This window comes from Leguminivora glycinivorella, chromosome 26, assembly GCF_023078275.1.
Source record: "Leguminivora glycinivorella isolate SPB_JAAS2020 chromosome 26, LegGlyc_1.1, whole genome shotgun sequence".
Taxonomy (NCBI): domain Eukaryota; kingdom Metazoa; phylum Arthropoda; class Insecta; order Lepidoptera; family Tortricidae; genus Leguminivora; species Leguminivora glycinivorella.
The window spans coordinates 11,345,596-11,371,706 of NC_062996.1; the positions used below are offsets into that span (position 1 = coordinate 11,345,596).

The 26,111-nt window shown below is 39.9% G+C and overlaps 2 protein-coding genes across 6 annotated transcripts in view; one reads left to right on the forward strand and one right to left on the reverse strand.

Moving 5' to 3' along the window:
• Positions 1-493: 493 nt before the first annotated feature.
• LOC125240032 (coiled-coil domain-containing protein 186) lies at positions 494-25,114 on the reverse strand. 3 transcript variants are annotated; one of them, XM_048147853.1, is made up of 17 exons: positions 23,851-25,114; positions 23,302-23,514; positions 22,938-23,057; positions 20,122-20,218; positions 18,593-18,747; positions 16,551-16,660; positions 12,954-13,113; positions 10,683-10,820; positions 7,582-7,683; positions 6,761-6,848; positions 5,734-5,816; positions 4,606-4,623; positions 3,619-3,750; positions 2,876-2,950; positions 2,094-2,114; positions 1,604-1,750; positions 494-805 (listed from the first exon to the last, which is right to left on the reverse strand). In XM_048147853.1, exons 1-17 carry the CDS (start codon positions 24,994-24,996, stop codon positions 734-736), a joined length of 2,877 nt encoding a protein of 958 aa, XP_048003810.1. In that variant the 5' UTR covers positions 24,997-25,114; the 3' UTR covers positions 494-733. The 3 variants fall into 3 exon arrangements, with proteins under 3 accessions (XP_048003810.1, XP_048003811.1, XP_048003813.1); XM_048147854.1 differs by lacking the exon at positions 4,606-4,623; XM_048147856.1 differs by lacking the exon at positions 2,094-2,114.
• A 683-nt stretch (positions 25,115-25,797) lies between these two features.
• Positions 25,798-26,111, forward strand: part of LOC125239821 (kinesin-like protein KIF3A) — a 49,466-nt gene continuing 49,152 nt past the window's right edge. For 2 of the 3 annotated variants that reach the window (XM_048147529.1, XM_048147532.1), the window contains exon 1: positions 25,867-26,005. In XM_048147529.1, coding sequence (XP_048003486.1) covers positions 26,000-26,005 — 6 coding nt within the window. In that variant the 5' untranslated portion in view covers positions 25,867-25,999. Of the gene's footprint in view, positions 26,006-26,111 lie in introns of all 3 variants that reach the window. The other variant, XM_048147530.1, reaches the window with a different exon arrangement.

A 26,111-nucleotide genomic window follows, 5' to 3' on the forward strand; every position in this document is an offset into this window, starting at 1 on the left:
CCTCTGCTTCAATCAATTTTCAAGTGTTATGGCTCTTCGATAATTACGCCAACGTCAAGGTTTAGGAGGACACGCGTTTCATAAATACAATTAGCCCGTTACATATTAGAAATGGGCTTACTCTTGGCCACAGACTAGCCAACGGCAAAGACGTGGCCTACGATGGAGTGAGCTCGCCCAGAAGATGCCTGTTCACTCTTGATTTGAACATTGCTGTGTTTTTAAGCCAGGATTTGGTTAACCGTCTATATTTATTTACTTTTCTCAAACATGCAATGAAATATTTTCTTTACGTTCCTTAAAATGGGCTGGGAAGTATCGCTTTTTGGGCGCAACAACTCGAGAGGACTGTAAAGGGATTTCATATTATTTTTTAGGCCTAGGCCTGCAAAGTAACTTTTTTTTATAAAATATTGTCCTTTAGAGCATTTTTTTTTTTATTTCATTGTATGTTTGAGGAAAGCACTATACATGCCTCGGCGTGAAAACGGATTCCCGGCCGCGTATCCCTATCCGGCCTCGCTCGCACGCTCGCTCGACCGTATATACCCACTTGGCCGGAAATCCTCATTTTCCCGGCCTCTGATGTAATGTACTATTTTTATGCTTTATCTGTGGTTGGTTTCCATAGATAAGGCATAACGCACGCAATGTTTCTAATATTTTTATTTTACAACCACCCGCTTTAGGCAACTTTTAACATAATTTCAAATAAGTTAGGAGATTATTTCAGTTATTTCGTGTTAGTAACGTTCTTCTGCGCTTTTAACCGTGCGATCTCTTCCCCTAGAGTGTCCATGTTTTCCTGGAAAATAATAAAATAAAACAATTATTAGAGCGCTTCTATCGAATAGTTTCAAATAAATAAGATCAATAGGTAATAATAAGCGTGTCCAATAAATAAGATCAATATTCATTTTGAATCGCGAGTTATTTTGTAGATTATATGTAGTCAAATGGTAGGTTTACCGGTACTGTTACTTGGCACTAGATGTCCGACTGTAGTGACCAACGAAAATAAATGTATGTATGTATGTAAATAAACCCTAACTGAAAGCAAAATATAAATAAAACCTAACTGTAATTAATCTATCTACCTACTAACTACATTAAAGTAAAAATTTGTTATAGGTTTGTAATTTTTACAGCAGGAAATACGAGGCTTTTTATTTTATATTATTTATTACTAGCTTTTACCCGCGGCTTCGCTCGCGTTAGAAAGAGACAAAAAGTATCCTATGTCACTCTCCAGCCCTTCAACTATCTTCACCTAAAAAATCACGTCAATCCGTCGCTCCATTTTGCCGTGAAAGACGGACAAACAAACAGACACACACACACTTTCCCATTTATAATATTATTTATCATGTATGTATGTGTATGTCTGAACAATTTACAAGAAGAAGTTGATAATAAAATTTGGCTCATAATTAATATTGACCATTAGACTTTTGTTTCGGCGCAACGTCTAGTGTCAAGTCGCAGTATGATAAATTTGCTTTGACAATTTCTACTACGAATTCGAGCATTTTCTTAAGAAAACTAATATGAGTTCAAGTGAGGTTCTCTACGGTGAAACGCAAGTTTGTATTGTCAGTGTTACCTTGAGTGTGATGTTTTTAAGCAGCGTATCTTCTAGAACACTCTGTAACCGCTTGTTCATCTCTAGAGACAGTTCTAGAGACAGCCCGCCCGGGTCTCCGCCCCACAGCGCCGCCATGGCGCCGCCGCCGAATTTCGCTATTTCTTTCTGCGAAAACATGAAAACATTTCTGATAACAATCAGTAAACGATTCTTTCTAGTCTTCTAGCCTAGTCTGTACGAGACATTCATATTCGTTTAAAGTTGTTGAGCTACATAAGTTTCGTATATCGCGACACTCGCGACATCTACCGGCGAGTAGCGGTACTGATAAATCGGTTACTTATTGATAGATGACGACTGCAAAAACAAATGTATACATGTGTATACATAGTAATTTTGGATGCATGTCAATGAGATACATTGACTATTGAAGATTTGATCATATGTTTATTATGAATCGCAGCTATTTTAAATCTTAATTAGCTAATCTCTCTATTTTGTTGCTTACCTTGGTTAACCTCCGAGGCGGCTATCAATATAATTGCAGCGTGAAATTTTGAACTATATTTTAAAACTTGTTGATATCCACAAAGATATATTTCATCGAATGAGTTTCAAACTCGAAGCGTTATGATGCCATTAAACAGAATATATAAATATTTATATTATTCTTGAGTTGATTTAAGTGCAAGGACATTTATTTTGCCATTAAACGTTTATTACAAAAATCTTCAGTAGTTGGAAACGCAACATAGTACAGTCGACTACAAAGAGATGTATCCACTTTTTCACCTTATTGCATTGTAATAAGGTTTTTTTTTAATTTACATACATACAATCACGCCTGTTTCCCAGAGGGGTAGGCAGAGATCACGGATTTCCATTTACTACGATCCTGACAAACCACTTTCGCTTCACACACTTTCATGTTTCTCATACACGCTCGTCGGTTTCGAGTACTTCTGACCTGGCCTTTTTGCAATATTTCCCCGATTTGATCAAGAAAAGTTCGCCTAGGTCTTCCACTTCCAACTGACCCTTCCACTCTTTTTTCATATACTTTCTTCGTTAATCTCCTCTCATCCATCCTCTCTCTTTGTCACCACATCTACATCCACTCCACATTCTCTCTTATCACGCTATTTCTGATCCTATCACTCAAATTAACACCAGCCATTTTTAATTTATTTAAAGAAAAAAACAAACTGAAAAAGTGGATACGTCTCTGTGTAGTCGACTCTACCTAAACACATTATGAATCGTATTATGTGTAAGTATAGCTTGTTTTACCTTGTTGGAGTCGCTGGCCGTGGAGGCGAGCGCCTGCGCCGGCAGGTTGGGCAGCAGGTGCCGAAGCAGACGGGACTACAACAAAAAAAACAGTTTCAACGATTCATGAAAAATTTAAAATATTGCACATATTTAAAGCCACTTTACGGGTCGAATGCGATATATAACATTACTAGCTTTTGCCCGCGGCTTCGCTCGCGTTAGAAAGAGATAAAAGTAGCCTATGTCACTCTCCATCCCTTCAAATATCTCCACTTAAAAAATCACGTCAATTCGTCGCTCCGTTTAGCCGTGAAAGACGGACAAACAAACAGACACACACACACTTTCCCATTTATAATATTAGTATGGAAGTATGGATTTTAACAAGCTTTTATTCAACTTTATGCCTTGTTAGTATGTTAGTGTGCGTCAAAACGTAGAAGCTCAATTTGACCCACTTCCCGGTTGCCGATTGAGCTGAAATTTTGCACACATATGTAAATCACGTGACAATGCAATATTATGGTATCACGGAGCCGATCTGGTGATGGAGCAGAAAGGTGGTCATAGGCACTCTGTTATGAAACGTCGTATCCCATCGAGTAAGGGGTTTTTAGAAACGTCTCGGAGAGCAGTAGATGACTGTTGAAAGGTACAGTCGGCGATGAAAGCTTGTGACACGATCCTCTCTACTAGCGCTTGCCTCGTACTACACTACACTACACTACACTACACTACACTACACTACACTACAGACCCACCTTGCCTCGCAGCTCGTCCGTGAGTTGCCTCGCGTGTTCCTCAAGGAACTCACAACGCTCCGCGCGCCTCGCCGCCGCTCGCTGTAAGGACACGATCCTCTCCACCAACGCTTGCCGGTCAGGCTCTCGCACCTGGAATTACATAAATATGCATAAAGTATCTTATTCGCTAAATAACCATCAAATTAAGCTGAAAATACAAGCGTCTCTAGCTAATCTGCTACTAACGGGCCAAACTGAGTGAGCCTTAAACTCATTGAAGTGAAGGTCACACTCATTAAGTGAGCCTCAAACTCACTAAATGAGCCTCAAAATCATTAAATGAGCCTCTAACTCACTAAGTGAGCCTCAAACTCATCGAAGCTAGCCTCAAACTCCTTGAGTGAGCCTCAAACTCACTAAATGAGCCTCAAAATCATTAAATGAGCCTCTAACTCACTAAGTGAGCGTCAAATTCATCGAAGCTAGCCTCAAACTCCTTGAGTGAGCCTCAAAGTCACTAAATGAGCCTCAAAATCATTAAATGAGCCTCTAACTCACTAAGTGAGCCTCAAACTCATCGAAGCTAGCCTCAAACTCATTGAGTGAGCCTAAAACTCACTAAATGAGCCTCTAACTTACTAAGTGAACTTCAAACTCATCGAAGCTAGCCTCAAACTCATTCAGTGAGCCTCAAACTCGCTATGTGAACCTCAAACTCATTGGGTGAGATCGAAACTTATCGAAACGAGTCTCAAACTCACAGAAATGCAACCCAAACTCGTCAAAATGAGTGTCAGAGTATGTATTTTCAGTATCAACTCGAACATAAAATTAAACTATTCTAATTGTTATATAATAGAATACTAGCACATTTACTTTACTTTTTCTAACTAACTAGTAAAGTAGTAAATAAGACGAAACTATGTGACAACACCTTATTCAGTAAGTGACTCAAAACGTTCGGGTGTTTGATCTGTAAAGGAGAGTAATGATTTTATAGATTACCGTGTACGGCGGAGACTCCTTGGAGGCGTGAAATAAAAAAATTAAAACATATGAATTTATAAATTTAAATAGATATCATACACGAAAGACCCGCCACCGACACCGGGCGGGTGGTCTAGTGATGAAGGCGTTAGCCGCGTAAGCTGAAGACCCGGGTTCAATTCCCGGCTCGGCCACCAGTGGGCCTTGTCGTTTCTTCTTTCGTGTATGGTTCACGCTATTTGACGCGTGATTGACACGTAACTATCGCTAGATGTCACTTAACTATGCCTTTACAAATAACCCGCATTCACTGACGTATGGAGTTACAGCTCTTCCCTTACTAGTGTGTCCTCTATGTTGGTAGTAACTAAACGCAAACTTGACAGAATGTGTTTAAGGTTGTGTTACGAAGATTTACTTCTTCCGGGCGGAGGGAGTCACAATAGGCTAGTTTCCTATACTTAAAATAAAATATGTTATGCAGTGCACGAAATAAAGCACCACATAATTAGAAGAAGTATATAGACAGTAGTTATGTTTAATCATAATTTCTATTTAATAATTCAAAGAGAAAGAAATAAAGTAAATGAATTGACCGTGACGTCACTCCTCAGTATTTCATAGTATTTTCATATTAGAAAATCGTTTTGACAGTTCTTAAAAAGAAGCTGATTTGACTAGTAGGAAACTAGCCTATTTTATTTATAGATATAATTGATTGATGATGTCCTCCCAGACGTATCCGTCGACGGCGACATCCTGGCAAGCTTTATTTTTTTTTTATTTACTCGTACTATTATTTATAAAAAAAGAGGGATTTGTTTAGACTAGATCGTTGCGTGAATGAGCACGAGCGTGACTTGCAAATTCGAATTTGGTCTTGAAAGTCCGACGGCACGGAGCACAGTAGAGCTCACCAGAAGAGTTATAGGTATAGTTGTAGGAGGGCTTGGGACGAGATTTTCGGAGCTGACGTTTGGCGTCAAGGTCTTCAAGTCGGGCTTGTTCAAAGTTACTAAGTCCCGTAGTGACAGCATACTATTCAATATACTCTATGGTCCGATCTCCGAGTAGCAAGCTCCTCCCACGACTCGCATGATATGCTACAGGCCGGCAGGTGGCGTTGATAGATATAAAGCTCCGTACCTGCACGTCGGGCAGGTCGTGTCCGTTGAGGCGCGGCTCCTCGGCCGCCGCGCTCTCGCCGCTGCTCAGCGACGTCACCGAGCCTGGCGTGTGTAAACATTCAACTATATATTACATTAATCCCTTGTTCCTCGTAGATAACCGAGTTTGATAACTGGTTTTGTATGAGGAAAAATAATTCTTCTCAGCTAACTGGGTATGAAAGAGGATTTTTTATTTCTTCGTAGAAAACTATTCTTTTTTGCAGTTTTCTACGAAGAATTTTTTTCTTCTTTGTTCACCCGGTTATAAAATGAGATTTTTTTCCTCGTAGATAACCATTATTTTATGCAGGTTTCTATTTTAAGCTTAGAGGGAACAAATTCATCGTAGAAAACTGCATAAAATAATGGTTTTCTTTGTGGAAAAAAAATCCCAGTTCAAAACCGGGTATGCCAAGAAGAAAAAAAAATCTTTATAGAAAATTGCAAAAAAATAATGGTTTTCTACGAGGAAAAAAAAAAATCCCATTTCATAACCGGGTAAGCAAAGAAGAAAAAAGCACACAAACAAATATTATCGGCCGACAACTGGCGGGAGGTCCGGCATGCCAAAAATGGTCGGAAGCGTCCTGCCGATATCGGCAGTTCGATGGTGCCTCGGACAAAAACTGTTGTAGTAGAGTGCCATCGGCATTAAATCCGCAAACGCAACGTTTTATATCGTTTTTAGTAATAATGTTCTATTAAATACACCCCCCCCCCCTCATCCCTCCTTAGAACTTGTACACTCCTTTTTACTGTGTATTTAACGCAGCAAAAGGGAATGTACAAGTTTCTAATGGGGTGACAACGCGCATGTGACACTCTTTGAGTTGCAGGCGTCAATAGGTTACGGTGACCGCTTTCCATCAGGCGGGCCGTACGCTTGTTTGCCACCGACGTAGTATAAAAAAATACATAAATGAAGACCTGGAAGCGCATAAATGTTACATTTTACATCCTTCCTACATCCGATATCGGATCGGATAATGTGAAAACGGCCTCACCGGTTCGCGTGGAGGGCTGCGTCGGCGGCTGCTTGGCTTCGAGCGCTTCCACGCGCTTCAACGCGCGCGCCAGCTCGCGGTTCAACTCCTGAAACAATTTGTGTTATTGCACGGAGAAACGTCCCACTTTGTCGATTGCGGTAAGGTCGCTTTGACCGGTTACTCGTATAAAGATACAAGCAAATATCGTCCTTATGGCAACCGACAAAGAGGGACGTTTCACTAAACTTCTACACATTTGGTCGCCATATTGTTCGGCGTGACGCGGCCGCCACAGACAAAAATTAAAGGTGCAACGAATGGGTTAACAAAAGAAATAAAGTAACAAACGATCTTGAAATAGATGATGTTTCTATTTCCACATTGTTTTTATTTTAATGATTTTATTTGTATGTTCTGTTTTAATTAAGTATGTAGGGTGGTTGGAATGAGACGCCAAGTAGGAACCAGTTGTTTATTGGTTTAACTTCCAATATTACAAATAATCATCATACAAGTGGAGTACCTAGCTAAACATGAGTTGAAGGTCCTCAGGGACGACCACTGCAAGACCAAAGGCCAACCGATTATGAAGCTTATGGGCGGTCCGTGTAGACGGTCTCGACCCGTCGTGATCATTTGGTGGTTAGGCTTGAGGCATAGCATGAGCCGTCTCTCATGCTTGACCGGTAGGTCACAACTGAATTAGTTTGTCTTGCTGCAAGTATAGTTTCATGTTGACAATCTTGTAGTGAAAGCCTTTATTTCATAATTGTGTGAAATACTTTTTCTTAAAGAAATAAATAAATCTATCTATCTATGTATACAGTAAGGAGAGCTACCTTGACTTGGCTGGCGTGTTTCTTCTTGAGCACGCCGTTCTCCCCCTTCTCCCACTCCAGCTGTTTGGCCGCCTCCGCCGCTTCCTGTTGTAACTCTGCCACCTGGATACAAGTTATTTATTATCTTCATACCTGCATACAATCAGGCCACACAGGGGTAGGCAGAGCACATGATACTACCCAAGTTTCAGTGACACTCTTGGCAATAGTGTGCGTGTGGATTGAGTGAGCACCTTCCGAAAATGCCGTGCGGCTGCGTTCGTGTCTCGCAAATGGTCTCGTCGGAAGATCAGCGCTGACCTCCGGGTCGGCATTATGCTGAGACGGGACCATTTCGTGATAAACTTACCCATCCCATGTACATTTGTAGTTTTAGTCATACTTTATGCATAATGTGTAGTTTTTAAGTTTATTACGAATAAATATTTTAATTGATTGATTAATTGATTGATTGAAATATACTGATCATTTAGTAAAAGTTCTAAAACAATTGTAAAACGAATCTCTGAATTTGTAAAAAGATAAATCAAAAGATACAGTCATTAACATGTGCTCACTCAGTTCTCTCAAACTACCAACGAATACAGTGAATGTATTCATTTAACATATAATATTTATATACTAACATTTAGTAAAAAACCGGCCAAGAGCGTGTCGGGCCACGCTCAGTGTAGGGTTCCGTAGTTTTCCGTATTTTTCTCAAAAACTGCTGAATCTATCAAGATCAAAACAATTTTCCTAGAAAGTCTTTATAAAGTTCTACTTTTGTGATTTTTTTCATATTTTTTAAACATATGGTTCAAAAGTTAGAGGGGGGGGGACGCACTTTTTTAGGGTTCCGTAGTCAACTAGGAACCCTTATAGTTTCGCCATGTCTGTCTGTCCGTCCGTCCGTCCGTCCGTCCGTCCGTCCGTCCGTCCGTCCGTCCGTCCGTCCGTCCGTCCGTCCGTCCGCGGATAATCTCAGTAACCGTTAGCACTAGAAAGCTGAAATTTGGTACCAATATGTATATGAATCACGCCGACAAAGTGCAAAAATAAAAAATGGAAAAAAATGTTTTATTAGGGTACCCCCCCTACATGTAAAGTGGGAGCTGAATTTTTTTTTCATTCCAACCCTAATGTGTGATATATTGTTGGATAGGTATTTAAAAATGAATAAGGGTTTGCTAAGATCGTTTTTTGATAATATTTATATTTTCGGAAATAATCGCTCCTAAAGGAAAAAAAAGTGCGTCCCCCCCCCTCTAACTTTTGAACCATATGTTTAAAAAATATGAAAAAAATCACAAAAGTAGAACTTTATAAAGACTTTCTAGGAAAATTGTTTTGAACTTGATAGGTTCAGTAGTTTTTGAGAAAAATACGGAAAACTACGGAACCCTACACTGAGCGTGGCCCGACACGCTCTTGGCCGGTTTTTTTCCTTTAGGAGCGATTATTTCTGAAAATATTAATATTATCAAAAAACGATCTTAGTAAACCCTTATTCATTTTTAAATACCTATCCAACAATATATCACACGTTGGGGTTGGAATGAAAAAAAATATCAGCCCCCACTTTACATGTAGGGGGGGTACCCTAATAAAACATTTTTTTCCATTTTTTATTTTTGCACTTTGTTGGCGTGATTGATATACATATTGGTACCAAATTTCAGCTTTCTAGTGCTTACGGTTACTGAGATTATCCGCGGACGGACGGACGGACGGACGGACGGACGGACGGACGGACGGACGGACGGACGGACGGACGGACGGACGGACGGACGGACGGACGGACGGACGGACGGACAGACAGACATGGCGAAACTATAAGGGTTCCTAGTTGACTACGGAACCCTAAAAATATGCCAACTTACCTCTATAAATTTTAGATCACCTAGTTACGTATTTAATTTTTTACAAATAGTTTCTTATGCTCACTCAATCCTCACACTTTTGAAAAGCCGAATTTTGATGAAAAACATAAGATTTAGACCGCTATTATATGTGTATAGTTTAGTAAAAGTGAAATGGGAATTTGTAAAATACAAAACGAACCACTAACGTGTCAGGTTTTTTTATAATAAATTTTTGTAAGTGCTCACTCAGTCCACACGTTTTGAGAAAGTTAAAAATGTAAATATCTTAAGATTTGTAGCACCACAGACATTCAAAAGTACTTCAACATTTAGTAAATTTTTTTACTAAATATCCACCATCTAATATTTTATATTCGTTGTCTGGTTTTAAAGATATTCAGACATAACTTTTCTCATACAAATGTATCATGTAGGGTGACCACACCCTCCTTGGAACTTGTGCACTCCTTTTTGCTCTGTATTTAACACAGGAAAGGGGAATGTACAAGTTTCTAATGGGGTGGCAACGCGCATGTGACACTCTTTAAGTTGCAGGCGTCCATAGGTTACGGTGACCGCTTTCCATCTGGCGGGCCGTACGCTTGTTTGCCACCGACGTAGTATAAAAAAAAGAGGCAACTCGAACTTTAAAATGGAGTGGATATAAACAGAATTAAATGTCATATACAAAGAAAAAGTGACCAAGGCCTCCAAGTGTTCAAAGCTGCCGGCGTATCATGCTTCCAATAATATCACTTGTCCACGTGAATAAGACAACTGTCACTCTCACACTGACATACTTGCCAAAGCGCGACGGATGCTTTATCCACGTGGATAAGGGATAAAATTGGAATCATAATACGCCGGCTGGATTCGAACCAGCGTCCTCCGTTATCGCGACGGATGCCTGAACCACTCGGCCATTCGGACACGGTGGCAAGGGTCAAAATTTTCAAGTAAGTATATGACACATTTACGAAGGCTTATGGACATAAATAAATAAATATTGGGGACATCTTACACAGATCAACTTAGCCCCAAACTAAGCAACGCTTGTACTATGGGTGCTAAGCGACGATATACATACTTAAATAGATAAATACATACATAGAAAACGTCCATGACTCAGGAACAAATATCTATGCTCATCACACAAATGCCCTTACCGGGATTCGAATCCAAGACCGCCGCTCAGCAGGCAGGGTCACTACCGACTGAGCCAGACCGGTCGTCAAACATCTTCTGATATTTGTTTACCTTCCTCGCGAGCACTCTGCTCTCCTTGTGTCTCCTCTCGGCCTCTTCCGCGAGAGAGGTCTGCAGGTTCCCCACCTCTGCTTCTAGCTCGGAGATTCTTTCACGAAGCGCTGAGTTGTCTGCACTCAGTGCTGCCGCCTGCGAAAAATTTACATTATTTTGCTGATAATTTTCTGTTCCCACCAAAAAATGTTACAAAAAAATGTGACAACTTATTATTATTTCGTTTTAGACAGGCGGCTGATGCTGGTACGTCGAAATCATAGTTCACTTTGCACGATTTCACTTCTTAGATAGTTTGTCTAGTCTATTTTTAGGGTTCCGTAGTCAACTAGGAACTCTTATAGTTTCGCCATGTCTGTCTGTCCGTCCGTCCGTCCGTCCGTCCGTCCGTCCGTCCGTCCGTCCGTCCGTCCGTCCGTCCGTCCGCGGATAATCTCAGTAACCGTTAGCACTAGAAAGCTGGTACCAATATGTATATCTAGCACGCCAACAAATTGCAAAAATAAAAAATGGAAAAAAATGTTTTATTAGTGTAACCCCCCTACATGTAAAGTGGGGGCTGACATTTTTTTTCATTCCAACCCTAACGTGTGATATATTGTTGGATAGGTATTTAAAAACGAATAAGGGTTTACTTAGATCGTTTTTTGATAATATTTATATTTTCGGAAATAATCGCCCCTAAAGGAAAAAAAAGTGCGTCCCCCCCCCCTCTAACTTTTGAACCATATGTTTAAAAAATATGAAAAAAATCACAAAAGTAGAACTTTATTAAGACTTTCTATGAAAATTGTTTTGAACTTGATAGGTAGGCAGTGCTCAGGGCTCGGCGGACCAAATCATTTAGGGTGGCATGCCTGTTATATAGAGTCGGCCAGCACTCATCCTGCAGTGCAAGCCATGCCGCCCCAGAATGTCCACAGGCTGGACGCAACGGCTGCAACTGTGAGCCTCGCAAATTCGCAGACCCAGGCGAAGGCAAACAGCAATTCGTAGGGCCGATGGATCCAGAGTGGACCCTAAATTCCGAGATGGGAGAGCGTGCAGCCAGTATCCCGACTCTTTTTCCGACACCGCCAAGAGCCTGGCTCGTTCGAGTTGGATTGGGCAGTTTTGTATGAGAAATGTCTTTCCCATCACGGAACAATGGTATTCCGGACCTTTGGGAGGCGTGCGCGGGGCCGAAGCCAACACGTAGAGGCCCTTTCGACACTTTAATGAAATGTAAGGGGTACACCGAGCGGATGTTGCCCTTGCCCGTATCATGGGACACACGCAGAGGCAACACCCGCCAGGGTGTAAGGACTATTTGAGAGTTAATGGAATCTAAAATGAACTGGTCTATTTTGATGAAAGTGATGGACTAAATACTGGGCTATGGATAAAAAACCGGACGCCTGCCTAATAAAACGGTATCCAATTTTATTTCCGGCAGACGGTGACTCGTCCCCACAAGATGGGCCCCCACAAAAAGCGACATCCAAAGCCGGGTCCAGACATGTATCATTTGCCCGATCCGATCACCGTATCCGTATCGCCGACGCGTATCATGATCGCATATGTGGACGGGTAATGATACGCGTATCATGATACGCGATCTCGATACGCCGTTATGATACGGCCCGACCCATGTCATGTCGGTTTTTGTCCGATCATCAAAGGTGATACAGATACGGACGGGGGTCAGTCTGGACGCATCACTCGCGACGCTCGGTCGGTTGCACGTGCGCGTCATTTTCGTGTCCTTGCCGTGAAATAAAAACAATTAATTGGAACAATGAAAATGTTATTAAATTTATCGAGGCCTATAAAGAAAAGCAAGTATTATGGGACCCCAGCCACGAAAGCTATTACAACAGGAATCTGAAGCAGGAAGCCTGGGATGAACTCTCCGTCGAAATGGAGTGTACAGTTGGCGAATTAAAGAAAAAGATGGATTATTTATTGGCAGCCCTTCGCCGTGAAAAAGCAAAAATCATTAAAACCAGCACAAACTGGGCAATTTGATACGCGATCATGACTATTGTGAAGATACGGATACGGAGCAAATCGGAGGCGTCCACAACTTGATACGGGGCTTGATACAATACGCAGATACGGTGGTGATCGGATACGGTGATAGGATCGGGCAAATGATACATGTCTGGACCCGGCTCAAGATGGCTCAAGGGCAACACCGGTGTGAGAACTCAAGGGTGTCGAGAGGTGTACACCGCTTTGAGAAATGTTATTATTATAATTATAAATGTTGGATGTGTTGTAGTATACCTGGTCGTCGGTGTGCTGGCGTTGCTGCTGCACGGCGACTTGCTGCGCCGTGAGTCGCGCCGCGTGCTCGAGCGCGGCGGCCTCGCGGCGCGCGCAGGTGGCGGCGCGCGCGCGCGAGCGCTCCAGGGCTTCTTCCGCGGCCGAGGCGCGCTCCGACTCCCTGTCCAGATAGATTCAATACTATAAAACTCCCGTGAGACTCAAACATATTTCAATAGTACATTACATCAGAGGCCGGGAAAATTTTCACGCCGAGGCATGTATAGTGCTTTTCTCAAACATACAATGAAATAAAAAAAATGCTCTAAAGGACAATATTTTATAAAAAAAAGTTACTTTGCAGGCCTAGGCCTGAAAAATAATATGAAATCCCTTTACAGTCCTCTCGAGTTGTTGCGCCCAAAAAGCGATATATAATGGGCTGGGAAGTATCGCTTTTTGGGCGCAACAACTCGAGAGGACTGTAAAGGGATTTCATATTATTTTTCAGGCCTAGGCCTGCAAAGTAACTTTTTTTTATAAAATATTGTCCTTTAGAGCATTTTTTTTTATTTCATTGTATGTTTAAGAAAAGCACTATACATGCTTCGGCGTGAAAACGGATTCCCGGCCGGCCTCGTATCCCTATCCGGCCTCGCTCGCACGCTCGCTCGGCCGTATATACCCACTTGGCCGGAAATCCTCATTTTCCCGGCCTCTAATGTAATGTACTATTATGCGATCTTTCTCAAGAGTAGCGACCCCGCCTTTACATGTCTCGGCGACGCATACCGCGGGCGCTCGCTCGGCGTGCGCGGCGGTGAGGGCGGCGTCACCGCACAGAGGTCGGAGCACACCGAACGAGCGCCCGCGGTATGCGTCGCCGAGACATGTAAAGGCGGGGTCGCTAATCTTGAGAAAGACCCTCGAAAATAAATCGAAACATGTCGAACGCTATATCGACTTAATACGTGAATAACCCGCTTAAAATAAAAAATAAATAAATAAATATTATAGGACATTCTTACACAAATTGACTGAGGCCCACGGTAAGCTCAAGAAGGCTTGTGTTGTGGGTATATAAATACTTATATACATAGAAAACATCCATGACTCAGGAACAAATATCTGTGCTCATCACACAAATAAATGCCCTTACCGGGATTCGAACCCGGGACCGCGGCGCAGCAGGCAGGGTCACTACCGACTGCGCCAGACCGGTCGTAAATATTTAAATATAAATTCAATAGTTTATTCATGGTAAATGGTAAACACATAATTATCAACATAAGTATTACATACATTTTACAATTAATATGAAAAAATGTATGACGGGTTTACCACGAAATGGTCCCGCCTCAGCATAGATGCTGATCTTCCGGCGAGACCAGTTTGTGGGCCACGAACGCGGCTGTACGGCCTGCCCCTCCGAAACATCTGAACGCGGCCACGATTGCGAGGCGGTATTCAGCGCCATCTGGACCAGGGATGTAACGGAGTTCTGCTTCTGCTTCCGTTACTGCGGAACTTCCGTTTTGTTTTACACATCCGCTTCTGTTCCGGTTCTGTTATTTTTCAAACGGAAGTTATAACGGATGTCGGAACCTAGCGCGACGGTGGGACATGAGCGGCGTACATCAAAGACCAACAGGTCTATACCTATCATTCGCTCATCTCTCCGCTTGCCACGTGCTGCGATACTAAACATTAATCGCTTCATTCCATTGCGCGCCAATATTTGTCCTGTCCACCTAGTTAGTAACGAGTGAACAACTATTCAGTGGTGCAGGGCTTATCTACGATCTCCTTAGAAGCTCCCCTTAGATTTGTTTATTAAATACAGTTTACTTCTTTTACAATCACTCCATTTAATTTAAAAATTTAATTGTGTGCTAACAATTACACATATAATTTTTACTGGTTAGTTTTGGATTGTATTATACTACCTACGAGTAAGTTTTCTTTTCGTTTCTAAAACCTTTTACGGCATAATAAAGGTTTAAAAGGATTCTTATGTGATTTTTAGTGATTACCTAAACAACAAACAATCTTAAAGTTCAAGGTGATTTAAATTTTTGGATTGTAATGAATGATATACTTAAGATAAAATATCAGGTAACTTTTCTTTTCGTTTTTAAAACCTAAGTGGGCCTAAAGGCTGATTACAAACTGCTGATTACAGGCTGAACAACAGTAAACACCTAAAAGTTCTAGGTAATTTAATTAGTTTTGGTTTATGTTATACCTATGTGGTATTTTTTCATTTCGTTTTTAACATCTATAACTTCCGCTTCTGGTTCCGGTTCCGCTTCTGCTTCCGTTAAACTAAATTCAAAACTTCCGCTTCCGCTTCCGGTTCCGTTAAAACCACATCCGTTACATCCCTGATCTGGACTGCGGGTAGGTATACATTTTTACATAAAAAATAGTAAAAATGGCCGGTCAGGTCGTACAGCGTGCCAATGAGTATTCAGCTTATTATACTCTGGCAGTCACCTTGTCTGTAGGATAAAGGCAAACCCTTTACTGCACAACTTTAAAAAAAAATTTGTTGAAATTTAAATTTTAATAGTTCTCAATAGAGTTCAATATATATCGGCCGTAAATGGCTTCGTATGCAGGAAAGGGTTAAAAATGTAGGCGAAAACACTTTTTCTTTTTCGTTCAAAAATTGACAAGTTTCAGATATGCGGCTACCAAGTGCTGGAACAATCTGCCGCCACCCCTACGCGGCTCTATAAGTACTGCGAGCTTTAAAGTTAATTATAAAAAGCTGCTTTTGTTCAAACAAAAATGCTTTTCTTTTGTATGTACAGTTTATCCATTTTATCTTCTGTAATCTTTTATAATATTGTTTTTTGTTTTGGCCTAGGACGGTGCGTTTTTGGTGACACACTTAGTAGATTTTTATTTACTTATTGTTTGTGTTTTATGTACTTAATTTAAAAAATATCTTTGAATATACCTGTGTAATTGTGCGCTGAGCGTGTCAGCTCCGCTGCCTTAACTCGAGACGCGCGTTGTGTAGCTTCAGTTTTGCAGCTTCAGATATGCGGCTACCAAGTGCTGGAACAACCTGCCGCCCCGCGTTCCTTCAGCATACCTGTGTAGTTGTGCGCTGAGCGTGTCAGCGAGAGCCGCCACCTCTTCTAGGCGAGCGTTGTGTAACTTCAGTTCTGCAGCTTCAGATATGCGGCTACCAAGTGCTGGAACAACCTGCCGCCCCGCGTTTCTTCACCATACCTGTGTAATTGTGCGCTGAGCGTGTCAACAAGAGTCGCCTCTTCTTCTAGACGAGCGTTGTGGAGCTTTAGTTGCTCAATCACTCAGATCACTAACTTTCAGTAAAATGTCAGTGATCTTTTAGGATTATGTATAAAATAAAATACAATTTACTACCCAAAAATAGTTCGTACATATGTTCGATCATTTCACTTTCACATGAGATTCATAGTTGAATCGGAACAGCTCTGCGGCTTTTCATGGCAGCTTCAGATATGCGGCTACCAAATGCTGGAATATTCTGCCACCGCCCTACGTAGGTCTTAGGTTCTGGGAGTTTCAGACGTAATTTTCAGAACTTCTGTTCCCTTCTGAAAAAGGTTTTCTTCAGCATACCTGTGTAGTTGTGCGCTGAGCGTGTCAGCAAGAGCCGCCTGCGCGCGCAGCGCGGCTAACTCGGCGGCTTCCTCTTCTAGACGCGCGTTGTGGAGTTTTAGTTGCTCGATCTATAACAAATATCATAATTATCAAAAACAGAAACAGTTTACCGATTTATGTTAGGTTATATGTATTTTCATTTAACAATTTAAAAAAATGCTGGTAAACAAAAAAACCTGAACTAACCTCTTCAGAATTGTTTTGATATCCGCCTAGTGATGCGGTTTTTAAAAATAAACTTAAAACCATGACGTGTTTATACAATTGAACAAATTTCATTGCCCCACTCATACTGAATAAAAAAGCTGTATAAAATTAAATTTGATAGTACATTGTGCAACAAGGGAGGTAAGGGGGTCATTAAAGACGCGTGTTATTATTTACGACTGCCGCAGGCAGGTGTGAATAATAGACACAAGTCTTTAATGTCCTTACCTCCTGAGTTACACACAATGATTTCATCACATTTGAGAGAAAAATACAGAGGAAACAGTCATAAGGCAAAACTTCAACCAGCGGCGTTGCGACCAGTAGTATAAGTTGATCTACATCAGATTATTCATATTAAATCCATTGTTTTTGATAATTAACACTTTTTGAACGAAAACAAACACGAAAACACTGCATATAAATTAAAATCATATAATTGAACTAAAATTTTACTTATTTTCCATTCATTTAAATATTTTGATCTGTTGTACTCTCCGTTGCTAGGCAACGGTGGGTGCCTCGCGTCAAGCGCGAGTAGATAGCATATTGTCAGATTGTAAATTATAACAATTTATCTGAGTTAAATTTACGAAATAAATGCAAAACACACTAAAATAATTGTAAAACATAAATAAAATGCATTTTCATACCGTATAATATATTTTTATAGCTTAATAGTCAAATTTTAGTTGTGCAAAAAATATCCTTGGCAGATTGAAACATCCTTTGCCTGAAGTATTGTACAAATTGTATTAATTTTTAAAACTAAATCCATTATTCCCTTGGGAATAAAATAGTACATTATGCTTCAGTACACGTAGACGCAATGATACGTTTAAACAGCAAATGTGATGAAAAAATATTAATTAATCATGTTTTATAACCTTATAATGTTTTTAATATATAGATGGATATTTATAATTCTTGAATTGTAAAATTGTATTACTATTAGATTCCGGTTCTGAATCTCTTATCTCTAACACATATTGATATGACAAACTATTTTTTTATCACATTTGCTTTTTAAAGGTCTTATTGCGTCTACGTGTACTGAAGAATAATGTACTATTTTATTCCGAAGGGAATAAAATGGATTTATTTTTAAAAATTAATACAATCCGTACAATACTTCAGGCCAAGGATGTTTCAATCTGCCAAGGATATTTTTTGCACAACTAAAATTTGACTATTAAGCTATAAAAATATATTATACGGTATGAAAATGCATTATATTTATGTTTTACAATTATTTCAGTGTGTTTTACATTTATTTTGTAAATTTCTCGTAGATAAATTGTTATAATTAGCAACCTGGCAGGAAATTGTGACGGCCATCTCGATTTGCGCTTGATCGCGATACAGCAGAAAATTTAATTAGAAAATGTCGACAAATATTTTGACGGACACGTAAAATGAGTTGAATTATATGCAATATTTTAGTGTTGGTTTGTGCTCAAAAAGCGTTTGTAATCAAGAACAATGGATTTATATGAAGAATCCGATATATGCGACCATTCGGTCTTGCCTTATGATTTTTTTCCTCTGTGTTTTCCTCTCAAATGTGATGAAAAATATTGTGTGTAACTCAGGAGGTAACGATTTTGTAAACTCGTGTCTATAACTCTCTCCAGCCTGCGGCTGTCGCGAGTTATTAACACTCGTAGACAAAATCCCCCTTACCTGTTTGTATTTGGCACAGGGTAGGTAATAAACAAGGTTGTTTTCGGTTTTTTTTTTCACACGTCCATAGATAACGTAAGTAAGGTTAGTAAAGTAAGAAGTAAAGGTACCTCAGCCAAGTTACTGGCGTTACTGGCCGCGGCCGTGTCTCGCTCCTTCGTGGTCGTTTCAAGTAGCTGAGTGGTCTGCGCGAGCCGTCGTTCTAAAGACTCGCGTTCGTGGCGACACAGGATCAGAGCAGCCATGCTCTCTTTCAACTCGGTCTCTGAAAACAATTAAGGTTATCTACGGACCAAAGACGTATAAAACTCCGTATAGACAGATAAAGTCTAAGAAAAAAACGTACCTCAAAACCCTACAGAAAAAGGTACGATGGCTTAGATGGCGATACGCCTTTGGGGTACGCTCGGCTAGATGGCGCTAATATTAATATTTGACATTTTAACACATATCAAGCAAAGAATATGGACCAAATTGTCAAAACTGAGGTTCAAAAGTTCTAAGCTTGTGTCGAGAGATGGCAGTCTATGCACTGTGATTACACATTTTACTTTGACAGTAACTCTCTGTAATACTCGATCCTCTTTGGTGCGGACACATTACTCTCCGGCAGCAGCGACGCGAAAAGTACCTACTGCGTTCGAAAGCGGTTGAACGGGTAAGTGGTTGAACAAAATTACTATAAATGTTACTCGACATAATCCAAACTGTCCAAAGTAAGATGTTGTTATTAAATTAACTATAAATATTAGTATAATATACTAATAATGTGGTAATAATATTATTATTACCACATCATATCAGTCAGATAACATAAAAATAGTTATTTGTTATATATAAGGGGGCAAAGTTGTATTTTAACGCCGAGTGTGGAATTGAAAAACGAGAAAGTGAAAGGATTCTATAGTTGAACCACGGGCGAAGCGAGTGGTTCGAGAATAGAATCCTGAACTTGTGAGTTTTTTAACACACGAGAAGTAAAATACATTTGCACCCGAGTGTAACACAAAACTTTTCCCCTCACTATAGCGAGGAAACTACAACGCAAAAAATGCGTTTATCACTGCTTCCAGTAGTTCCGCAGGTGGTAAATACTACTACTTACTAGATTCACCTACTTTTATCAATTTTAAAACAGTTAATTTGACTTTATTCAAGGTCAAATTACTTTACCCACTAGTGGATAAAATGAGTTTTTACCCGCTGGTATTAAAGGACAAAACACGTGTTTCCGAGCTAGTGAGGGGAAAATATAATTATGCATATTATTCTTATCCACGTTAATCCAAATCCGCTTGCATGTGTTGCGTACGTACACGGCGCGCTTGTGTGCACCGCGCGGCGCGGCGTACTTCTGTTAGAAGAGTTACTACTGGTTTATACTGTGCCCATAGTATGATGCCATAACTGTATTACGAATGTGCGTAGTTTTAGTACGAGTACGGCCTAAGACTGCTGTGTCTGTGTCCTATGGTAAGTACTTGATTTTTTTTAATATTATTACAGGATTTTATTTAAAATTTCATTAGGTCGCGCGAGTTTACGTTTTGTGGACGCTGTCATGTGTCAAAAAGAGGAACTTACAGCTCCGGGACAACACAAGTACAAGTAGTCTACTGAGCCCCCTGCAGGAACATACCCATCTGTTTGGCGGCGTGCGAGTCGCAGGCGCCGGCCGCGGCCGCCTCCAGCTCCGCCACTTGCGCCGTCAACTTCTCCACGCGTTCTGCGCTGTCCTGTAACATGACACATGATTAGGGCATGCAAAAACCGGTTAAAATGAAAAACCGGTTAATAACCGAACCGAAACACTCAAAACCGGTTTTGCGGTCGTTTTAGTAAATTAACATATTACGAGACGATAATTTTACTGTTTCCTTCAAGAATTCTGATATTGTTGATATTGTAGTAGTTGATATTACTTGGATGTTCATTTTTATGAAGAAAAGGTAAAGATATAATAGTAGATTGTTCAACAAGGGAGTTAAGGGGGACATTAAAGACGCGTGTTATTATTCGCGACTGCCGCAGCTGTGTTGTTATAGTACATTGTGCAACAAGGGGAGGAAGTTGAATATTACTAACGAGAGTAAGTTAAATCGCGACAGCTTGCCGGAGCGATTTAAAGACTCGAGTTAGTAATATTCATACTCCCCGAGTTACACACAATGGTTTTCATCACACTCACAATGTAAAAAATATGTAAATAGATGTAAAAAAGTTAAGTACGGCACAAGAAATTTCATTATTCCCTTGGGAGAACGATTTTTCTATAACTCACGCCCCGCCTGCGTGCAATAACACATTTAAAGTGCGGGTGTGATGAAAAAGTATTTATATGTGTACGGTATGTTTAGGTTTATTTTAATTCCTATTTATGTATGTTTATTAGTATTAAGATTATTTGACGTTTTCTATCACTCACTGCATCACCTACTCAAATCAGTTGTTTTTTGTGTCTTGTCTCCACTACCCAAAGGTTGTCTGGAAGAGATCGCTCTTTAGCGATAAGACCGCCTGTTGTCTACCATAGTTAATTAAAGTTATGTGCTTTTTTTTAATGTAATCTTGATAAATTGGTGAACAATAAAGAATATTTGTATTGTATTGTCCTTACCTCCTGAGTTACACACAATGTTTTTCATCACATGATGTAGAGTCAGCAAATAATGGAAAATGTGGACTAACGATACATTATGACTTCTAACTTTATCAGATGTCAGACACTTTCGGTGACTTGGTTCATCAGTTACTAATGATGCTGACTGCGCATATTTATGACTAATGGAGTCAAAACAAACTTTAATTTCTTATCTATTGGCACTCGCATTTAAGGCAATTATTTTGCATAGAAATAAAGAAAAAGAGAACCCATTTAACTTTAAAATAATACATTTCCACTATCTAAATACACGGTGTAACATGAGAAAACCAAATCATTTTAACAGCGTATTCCTCGTCATATTAGAAGAGTAATATGTTATATCAACTTTTCTGGGTTTCGCCTACTTTCAGAGTTATAAGCATTTAAAAAAATAACAATTAGTTATTATTTCTCAGAACAAAACGCTATTTTGATGGCGGTGATGCCGTTATCGGACATAATCTAACTATCCTCGTTGATAGATGTCAAAAAATAACTAGTAACTAATTACAAAAACCGGCCAAGAGCGTGTCGGGCCACGCTCAGTGTAGGGTTCCGTAGTTTTCCGTATTTTTCTCAGAAACTGCTAAACCTATCAAGTTGAAAACAATTTTCCTAGAAAGTCTTTATAAAGTTCTACTTTTGTGATTTTTTAAACATATGGTTCAAAAGTTAGAGGGGGGGACACACTTTTTTTTCCTTTAGAAGCGATTATTTCCGAAAATATTAATATTATCAAAAAACGAATGTAGCAAACTCCTATTCATTTTTAAATACCTATCCAACAATATATCACACATTGGGGTCGGAAAAAAAAATCTGTCCCCACTTTACATGTAGGGGGGGTACCCTAACAAAACATTTTTTTCACTTTTTATTTTACTACTTTGTCAGCGTGATTGATATACTGGTACCAAATTTCAGCTTCCTAGTGCTAACGGTCACTGAGATTATCCACGGACGGACGGACAGACAGACAGACAGACATGGCGAAACTATAAGGGTTCCTAGTTGACTACGGAACCCTAAAAATGTATTTTTTTAGAAAAATATGTAAATTTTTATTTTAAGCGCCAGTTTTATGAATAGCACTTTTAATGTCAAAATTCATCCAATAAAACAAAAAAAAATACAATAAATTTTTTTTTTGGCGAAATTTGCTTGACGTTATATATTTTTTTTTTTATACTACGTCGGTGGCAAACAAGTATACGGCCCGCCTGATGTAAAGCGGTCACCGTAACCTATGGACGCCTGCAACTCAAACAGTGTCACATGCGCGTTGCCACCCCATTAGACACTTGTACATTCCCTTTTGCTGTGTTAAGTACACAGCAAAAAGGAGTGTACAAGTTCTAAGGAGGGTTCGGGTTGCCGACGACTCAAAGGACAATAAACGGAACAAGTTAGTTCCGTAAGTCCTCCCGTCATCAGCACATCGCACCCTCGTTGAGCTCTGGCAGCCTTACTCACCGACAGGAACACAACACTATGAGTAGGGTCTAGTGCTATTTGGCTGCGGTCTTCTATAAGGCGGAGGTACTACCCCAGTTGGGCTCTGCTCTAGATTCGAGTGAGACGATATCCGCTGTGCTGTGCCCTACCACACAAAGCGGAATATCATTCGCTATGCCCTACCTCCTATTAAAACATTTATCTTTATTTTGCCCTCAGAAATGCGTAGTTAAAAGCTTTCGGTTCCCTCATGCTACACCGTGTATTGTTTGAGACATAGGTAACTTTAACCACTGTTTTTTTTAAATAATGTTCTATTACAAATGTGATGAGTCTGGTAATTAGATGTTCCGTACCTTGTAGGCGTCCATCTCCATGCGCAGCTTGCTCTGCGTCCACTTGAGCCTCCCCTCCAGCTCCTTCAGCTCTTCTCGAACCTTCGCCAGCTCGCGTTCACTGTTCGCCAGCTCGTGGCACTGCAAACGAAACAAAAAAACTGTACTTTAGTGCTCACTACTTTGAATCCCGGTAAGGGCATTTATTTGTTCCCGAGTCATGGATGTTTTCTATGTATATAAGTATTTGTATATTAAATATATCGTTGTCTGAGTACAATACAAGCCTTCTTGAGCTTACCGTGGGACTCGGTCAATCTGTGTAAGAAAGTCCTATAATATATAATTACATATATTTTTTTACATTGAGTTAGATTCATAATACCTTGTCATCATATAGTTGGCACACTCGCAGTTTATCCTCCCTCGCAGCTCTCAACTTCCCCGCAGCCAGTTCAGCCTCCGCAGTGGCCACTCGTTCCTTCACCGCGCCCTGCTCCGCCATCTTTCGGGCCTCGATGGCGGTTCTCTCGACGCTCGCGTACCGCATGACCGCTGCGTCCTTCTCGCGTTCTGCTTGCTCTACGCGTTTTGACATCTGAAAAATTATGAAGTGGTTTGTCAGGATTGTAGCAAATGGATATCCGTGATCTCTGTCTACCCCTCTGGGAAACAGGCGTGGCGTGATTGTATGTATGTATGTAAAAAAAGCATAGGTACAAGGTTTTTTTTAATAACTCCTTTAACTTATTTCTTTTTAATTCCTTTAATTTTCATTTAATGATGATGAAATTTTTTTGTATAGAAACTAATTTTGACCTTGGATTAAATATTGTATGAATTCTGTATTCTACTCTGTAAAACAGAGTTCCTCACCATATCACAGACCAATTTTAGTTCATTAATAAAATGTTAATTGATAAATCCAACTCACCAAATCCATTTTAGTCTCCAACTCTCTAAAAGTCTGGTCTCTCTCCATCAACTTGTCCGCCTGCTGTTTCACCGTCTCCCGCAGCCCTGTGTTCTCCTTCCTTAACTCCGCTAATACACGCTCCAAAGATTCCAGCTGTAGCCTTAACACGTCTCCCTTCACATCATCCTCTAAATTCATATTCAACGTCTCAGTCTCATTCGAAATCTCTTTGGCCTCAATCCCATTCGTAATTTTCTCTTCATGTTGTTCGTCCTCAAATATATCATTCATTACTTTCCCATTCGGCATCGGTTTCACTGTTTTCATATATGGTCCTGCTCTATGTGTGTATGCGTTCTTCAGACTGCCGCTTACAGATGAGAAGATACCATGGACATTTTTAACAATACTTCCAAGGTCTTGCGATAATAGTTCTTTAGGTAATCGTGTGTATCGTACGTCTAGATTTGTATTAGTGTTTGTGTCTGGAATAGCCTGTGTAGCACTAACTTTATTCTTCTGACTTTTAAACTGGGACAATACGGCATCTTTATCGACACTTTGGTCCATTTTGATGTCCATGGATATGTTTTCTGCGCTGCGACTGTACGGTGACTTGTTTATTGTGACATTGGATTCTATAGTGTCATTTAAACTTACAGTAGATGTGGCTAAGTTCTTATTGGTGTCAAGACTTTGACTGTCTAAAGAATCATTAGAAGCACTGTTTGTGTTATCCATGGTAATTTGAGTATGTATAGTAGCCTCATTTTGCGTTACTGATAATTTGTGAGATGTGCACTCTTTAGACTTTAAATTGTCATCTTGCTGGCTGACTGTGTGCTCTTCGAAGTTGGAGACATTGTCAGACGTGTTGCCACCAGGAGAACTAGGACCTGAGGACGAAATAGGAGAGGAAACTCCAGTGTCAGTGACATCGACCGCCACTTTTGTCTCGCCCACATCACCGTCATTGTTTAGCTCCGTAGCTGAACTAACTAACTCAGACAAAGTCACATCCTCTGCCAATCCTGAGGAGTTTATCTCCAGTCCAGAATCAGTCACCAAATCGGGTTCAAATCCATCTCCTTTAGTGGATTCGTCGACGTCGACATCCGCAATATGGGCAGGGTCCTGTGGGACCCCCGCTTCTCCGGAGGACATCGCTACGGCATTTAATTAATCGAACCGTCGAACTAGTAATTTTAAAGGCATACGATAAAGCGCATAGGCCATTTAAGCTAAGATTTAGGTAAACTTTTTGTGAACGAAAATAAACATCTAGTTTGACATTTTCACTCGAGGTGTTTTAGTAGATAAAAAACGGCGATACAATGATAAAAATCAAAACTGTGTTCAAAACATATTAATAACGTTTGTCTAACACTACGAGTAATCGTATTTAATATAAATTGCGTATAATTTATATATGTATATTTGCTGTGAGAAATATGTACGAGGTTTGTTCAATTTAGTATTTTTTGGGTAAATACAAAATATCACATATAAAATACCTAACTTTAAGGGTTAGTACATAAATGTAAACAAGATATTCGTTTTTCTATAATAATATTTATTATTTCTATATAGAATAAAACATCCAAACATGAACTACAACGAGAAAAGTAATGAACAATATAAAATTAAATATTCATGACCTACTACTATTCACAATTACTATTTGAATTTTAATTTCATATCCGCTTGTGTGTTTGATGCTTTATGGGCCCCCACAAACGGGCAGATTCTATACAAACTAGTGCTGCCATGCCTGTCATTATTTCCGAAAACACTTCGCAACAGTGGACATTATATTTAGTATTTACAAATCAATATTTATGGATATTTACAATAATTGTGTTTTAATGTTGGAGTTATTAAAATAATTGGAATTATTATTTAATTCTTATTGGTTTTTATTAAAATATATGTCTTATTAGAAACGGCTTGTTTGTTGGCAAACTCTTTCTTTCTTCTTTTTATATGGCAACAGAACCGAAAACGTCTTGTCATTCCGATTTCATCATTTGAAAAGGAAATAGAGAACCTCGAAAAACTAGGTCGTGAGTATTGATTTTTCCTAATATCCGACAAACGTACGCGTTGCGCGGCTTTGTGCAAACCGATTTATTGTGTTCGTGTTCGCGTCGAGGCGGAGTCGTACAAAATGCCCGTAAGTAAAACCGTTGGCTATCATGTGATTTCCGGAAATCATGTCACGATGATTTCATAACTCGTTTCCTGTTCGCAAAAACCAGATGGGGATTCAACTTGCACTT

What these genes read in the sequence shown, in the direction of transcription:
- LOC125240032 (XM_048147853.1), bottom strand. Translation starts at nt 24,996, where the DNA reads ATGTCCTCCGGAGAAGCGGGGGTCCCACAGGACCCTGCCCATATTGCG. An exon ending in CTCAGCGCACAACTACACAG is followed by an intron (nt 13,114 to 16,550) that starts GTATGCTGAAGA and finishes CTATCTGGACAG; the next exon opens with GGAGTCGGAGCGCGCCTCGG. An exon ending in GCAGCCCTCCACGCGAACCG is followed by an intron (nt 5,817 to 6,760) that starts GTGAGGCCGTTT and finishes TACACACGCCAG; the next exon opens with GCTCGGTGACGTCGCTGAGC.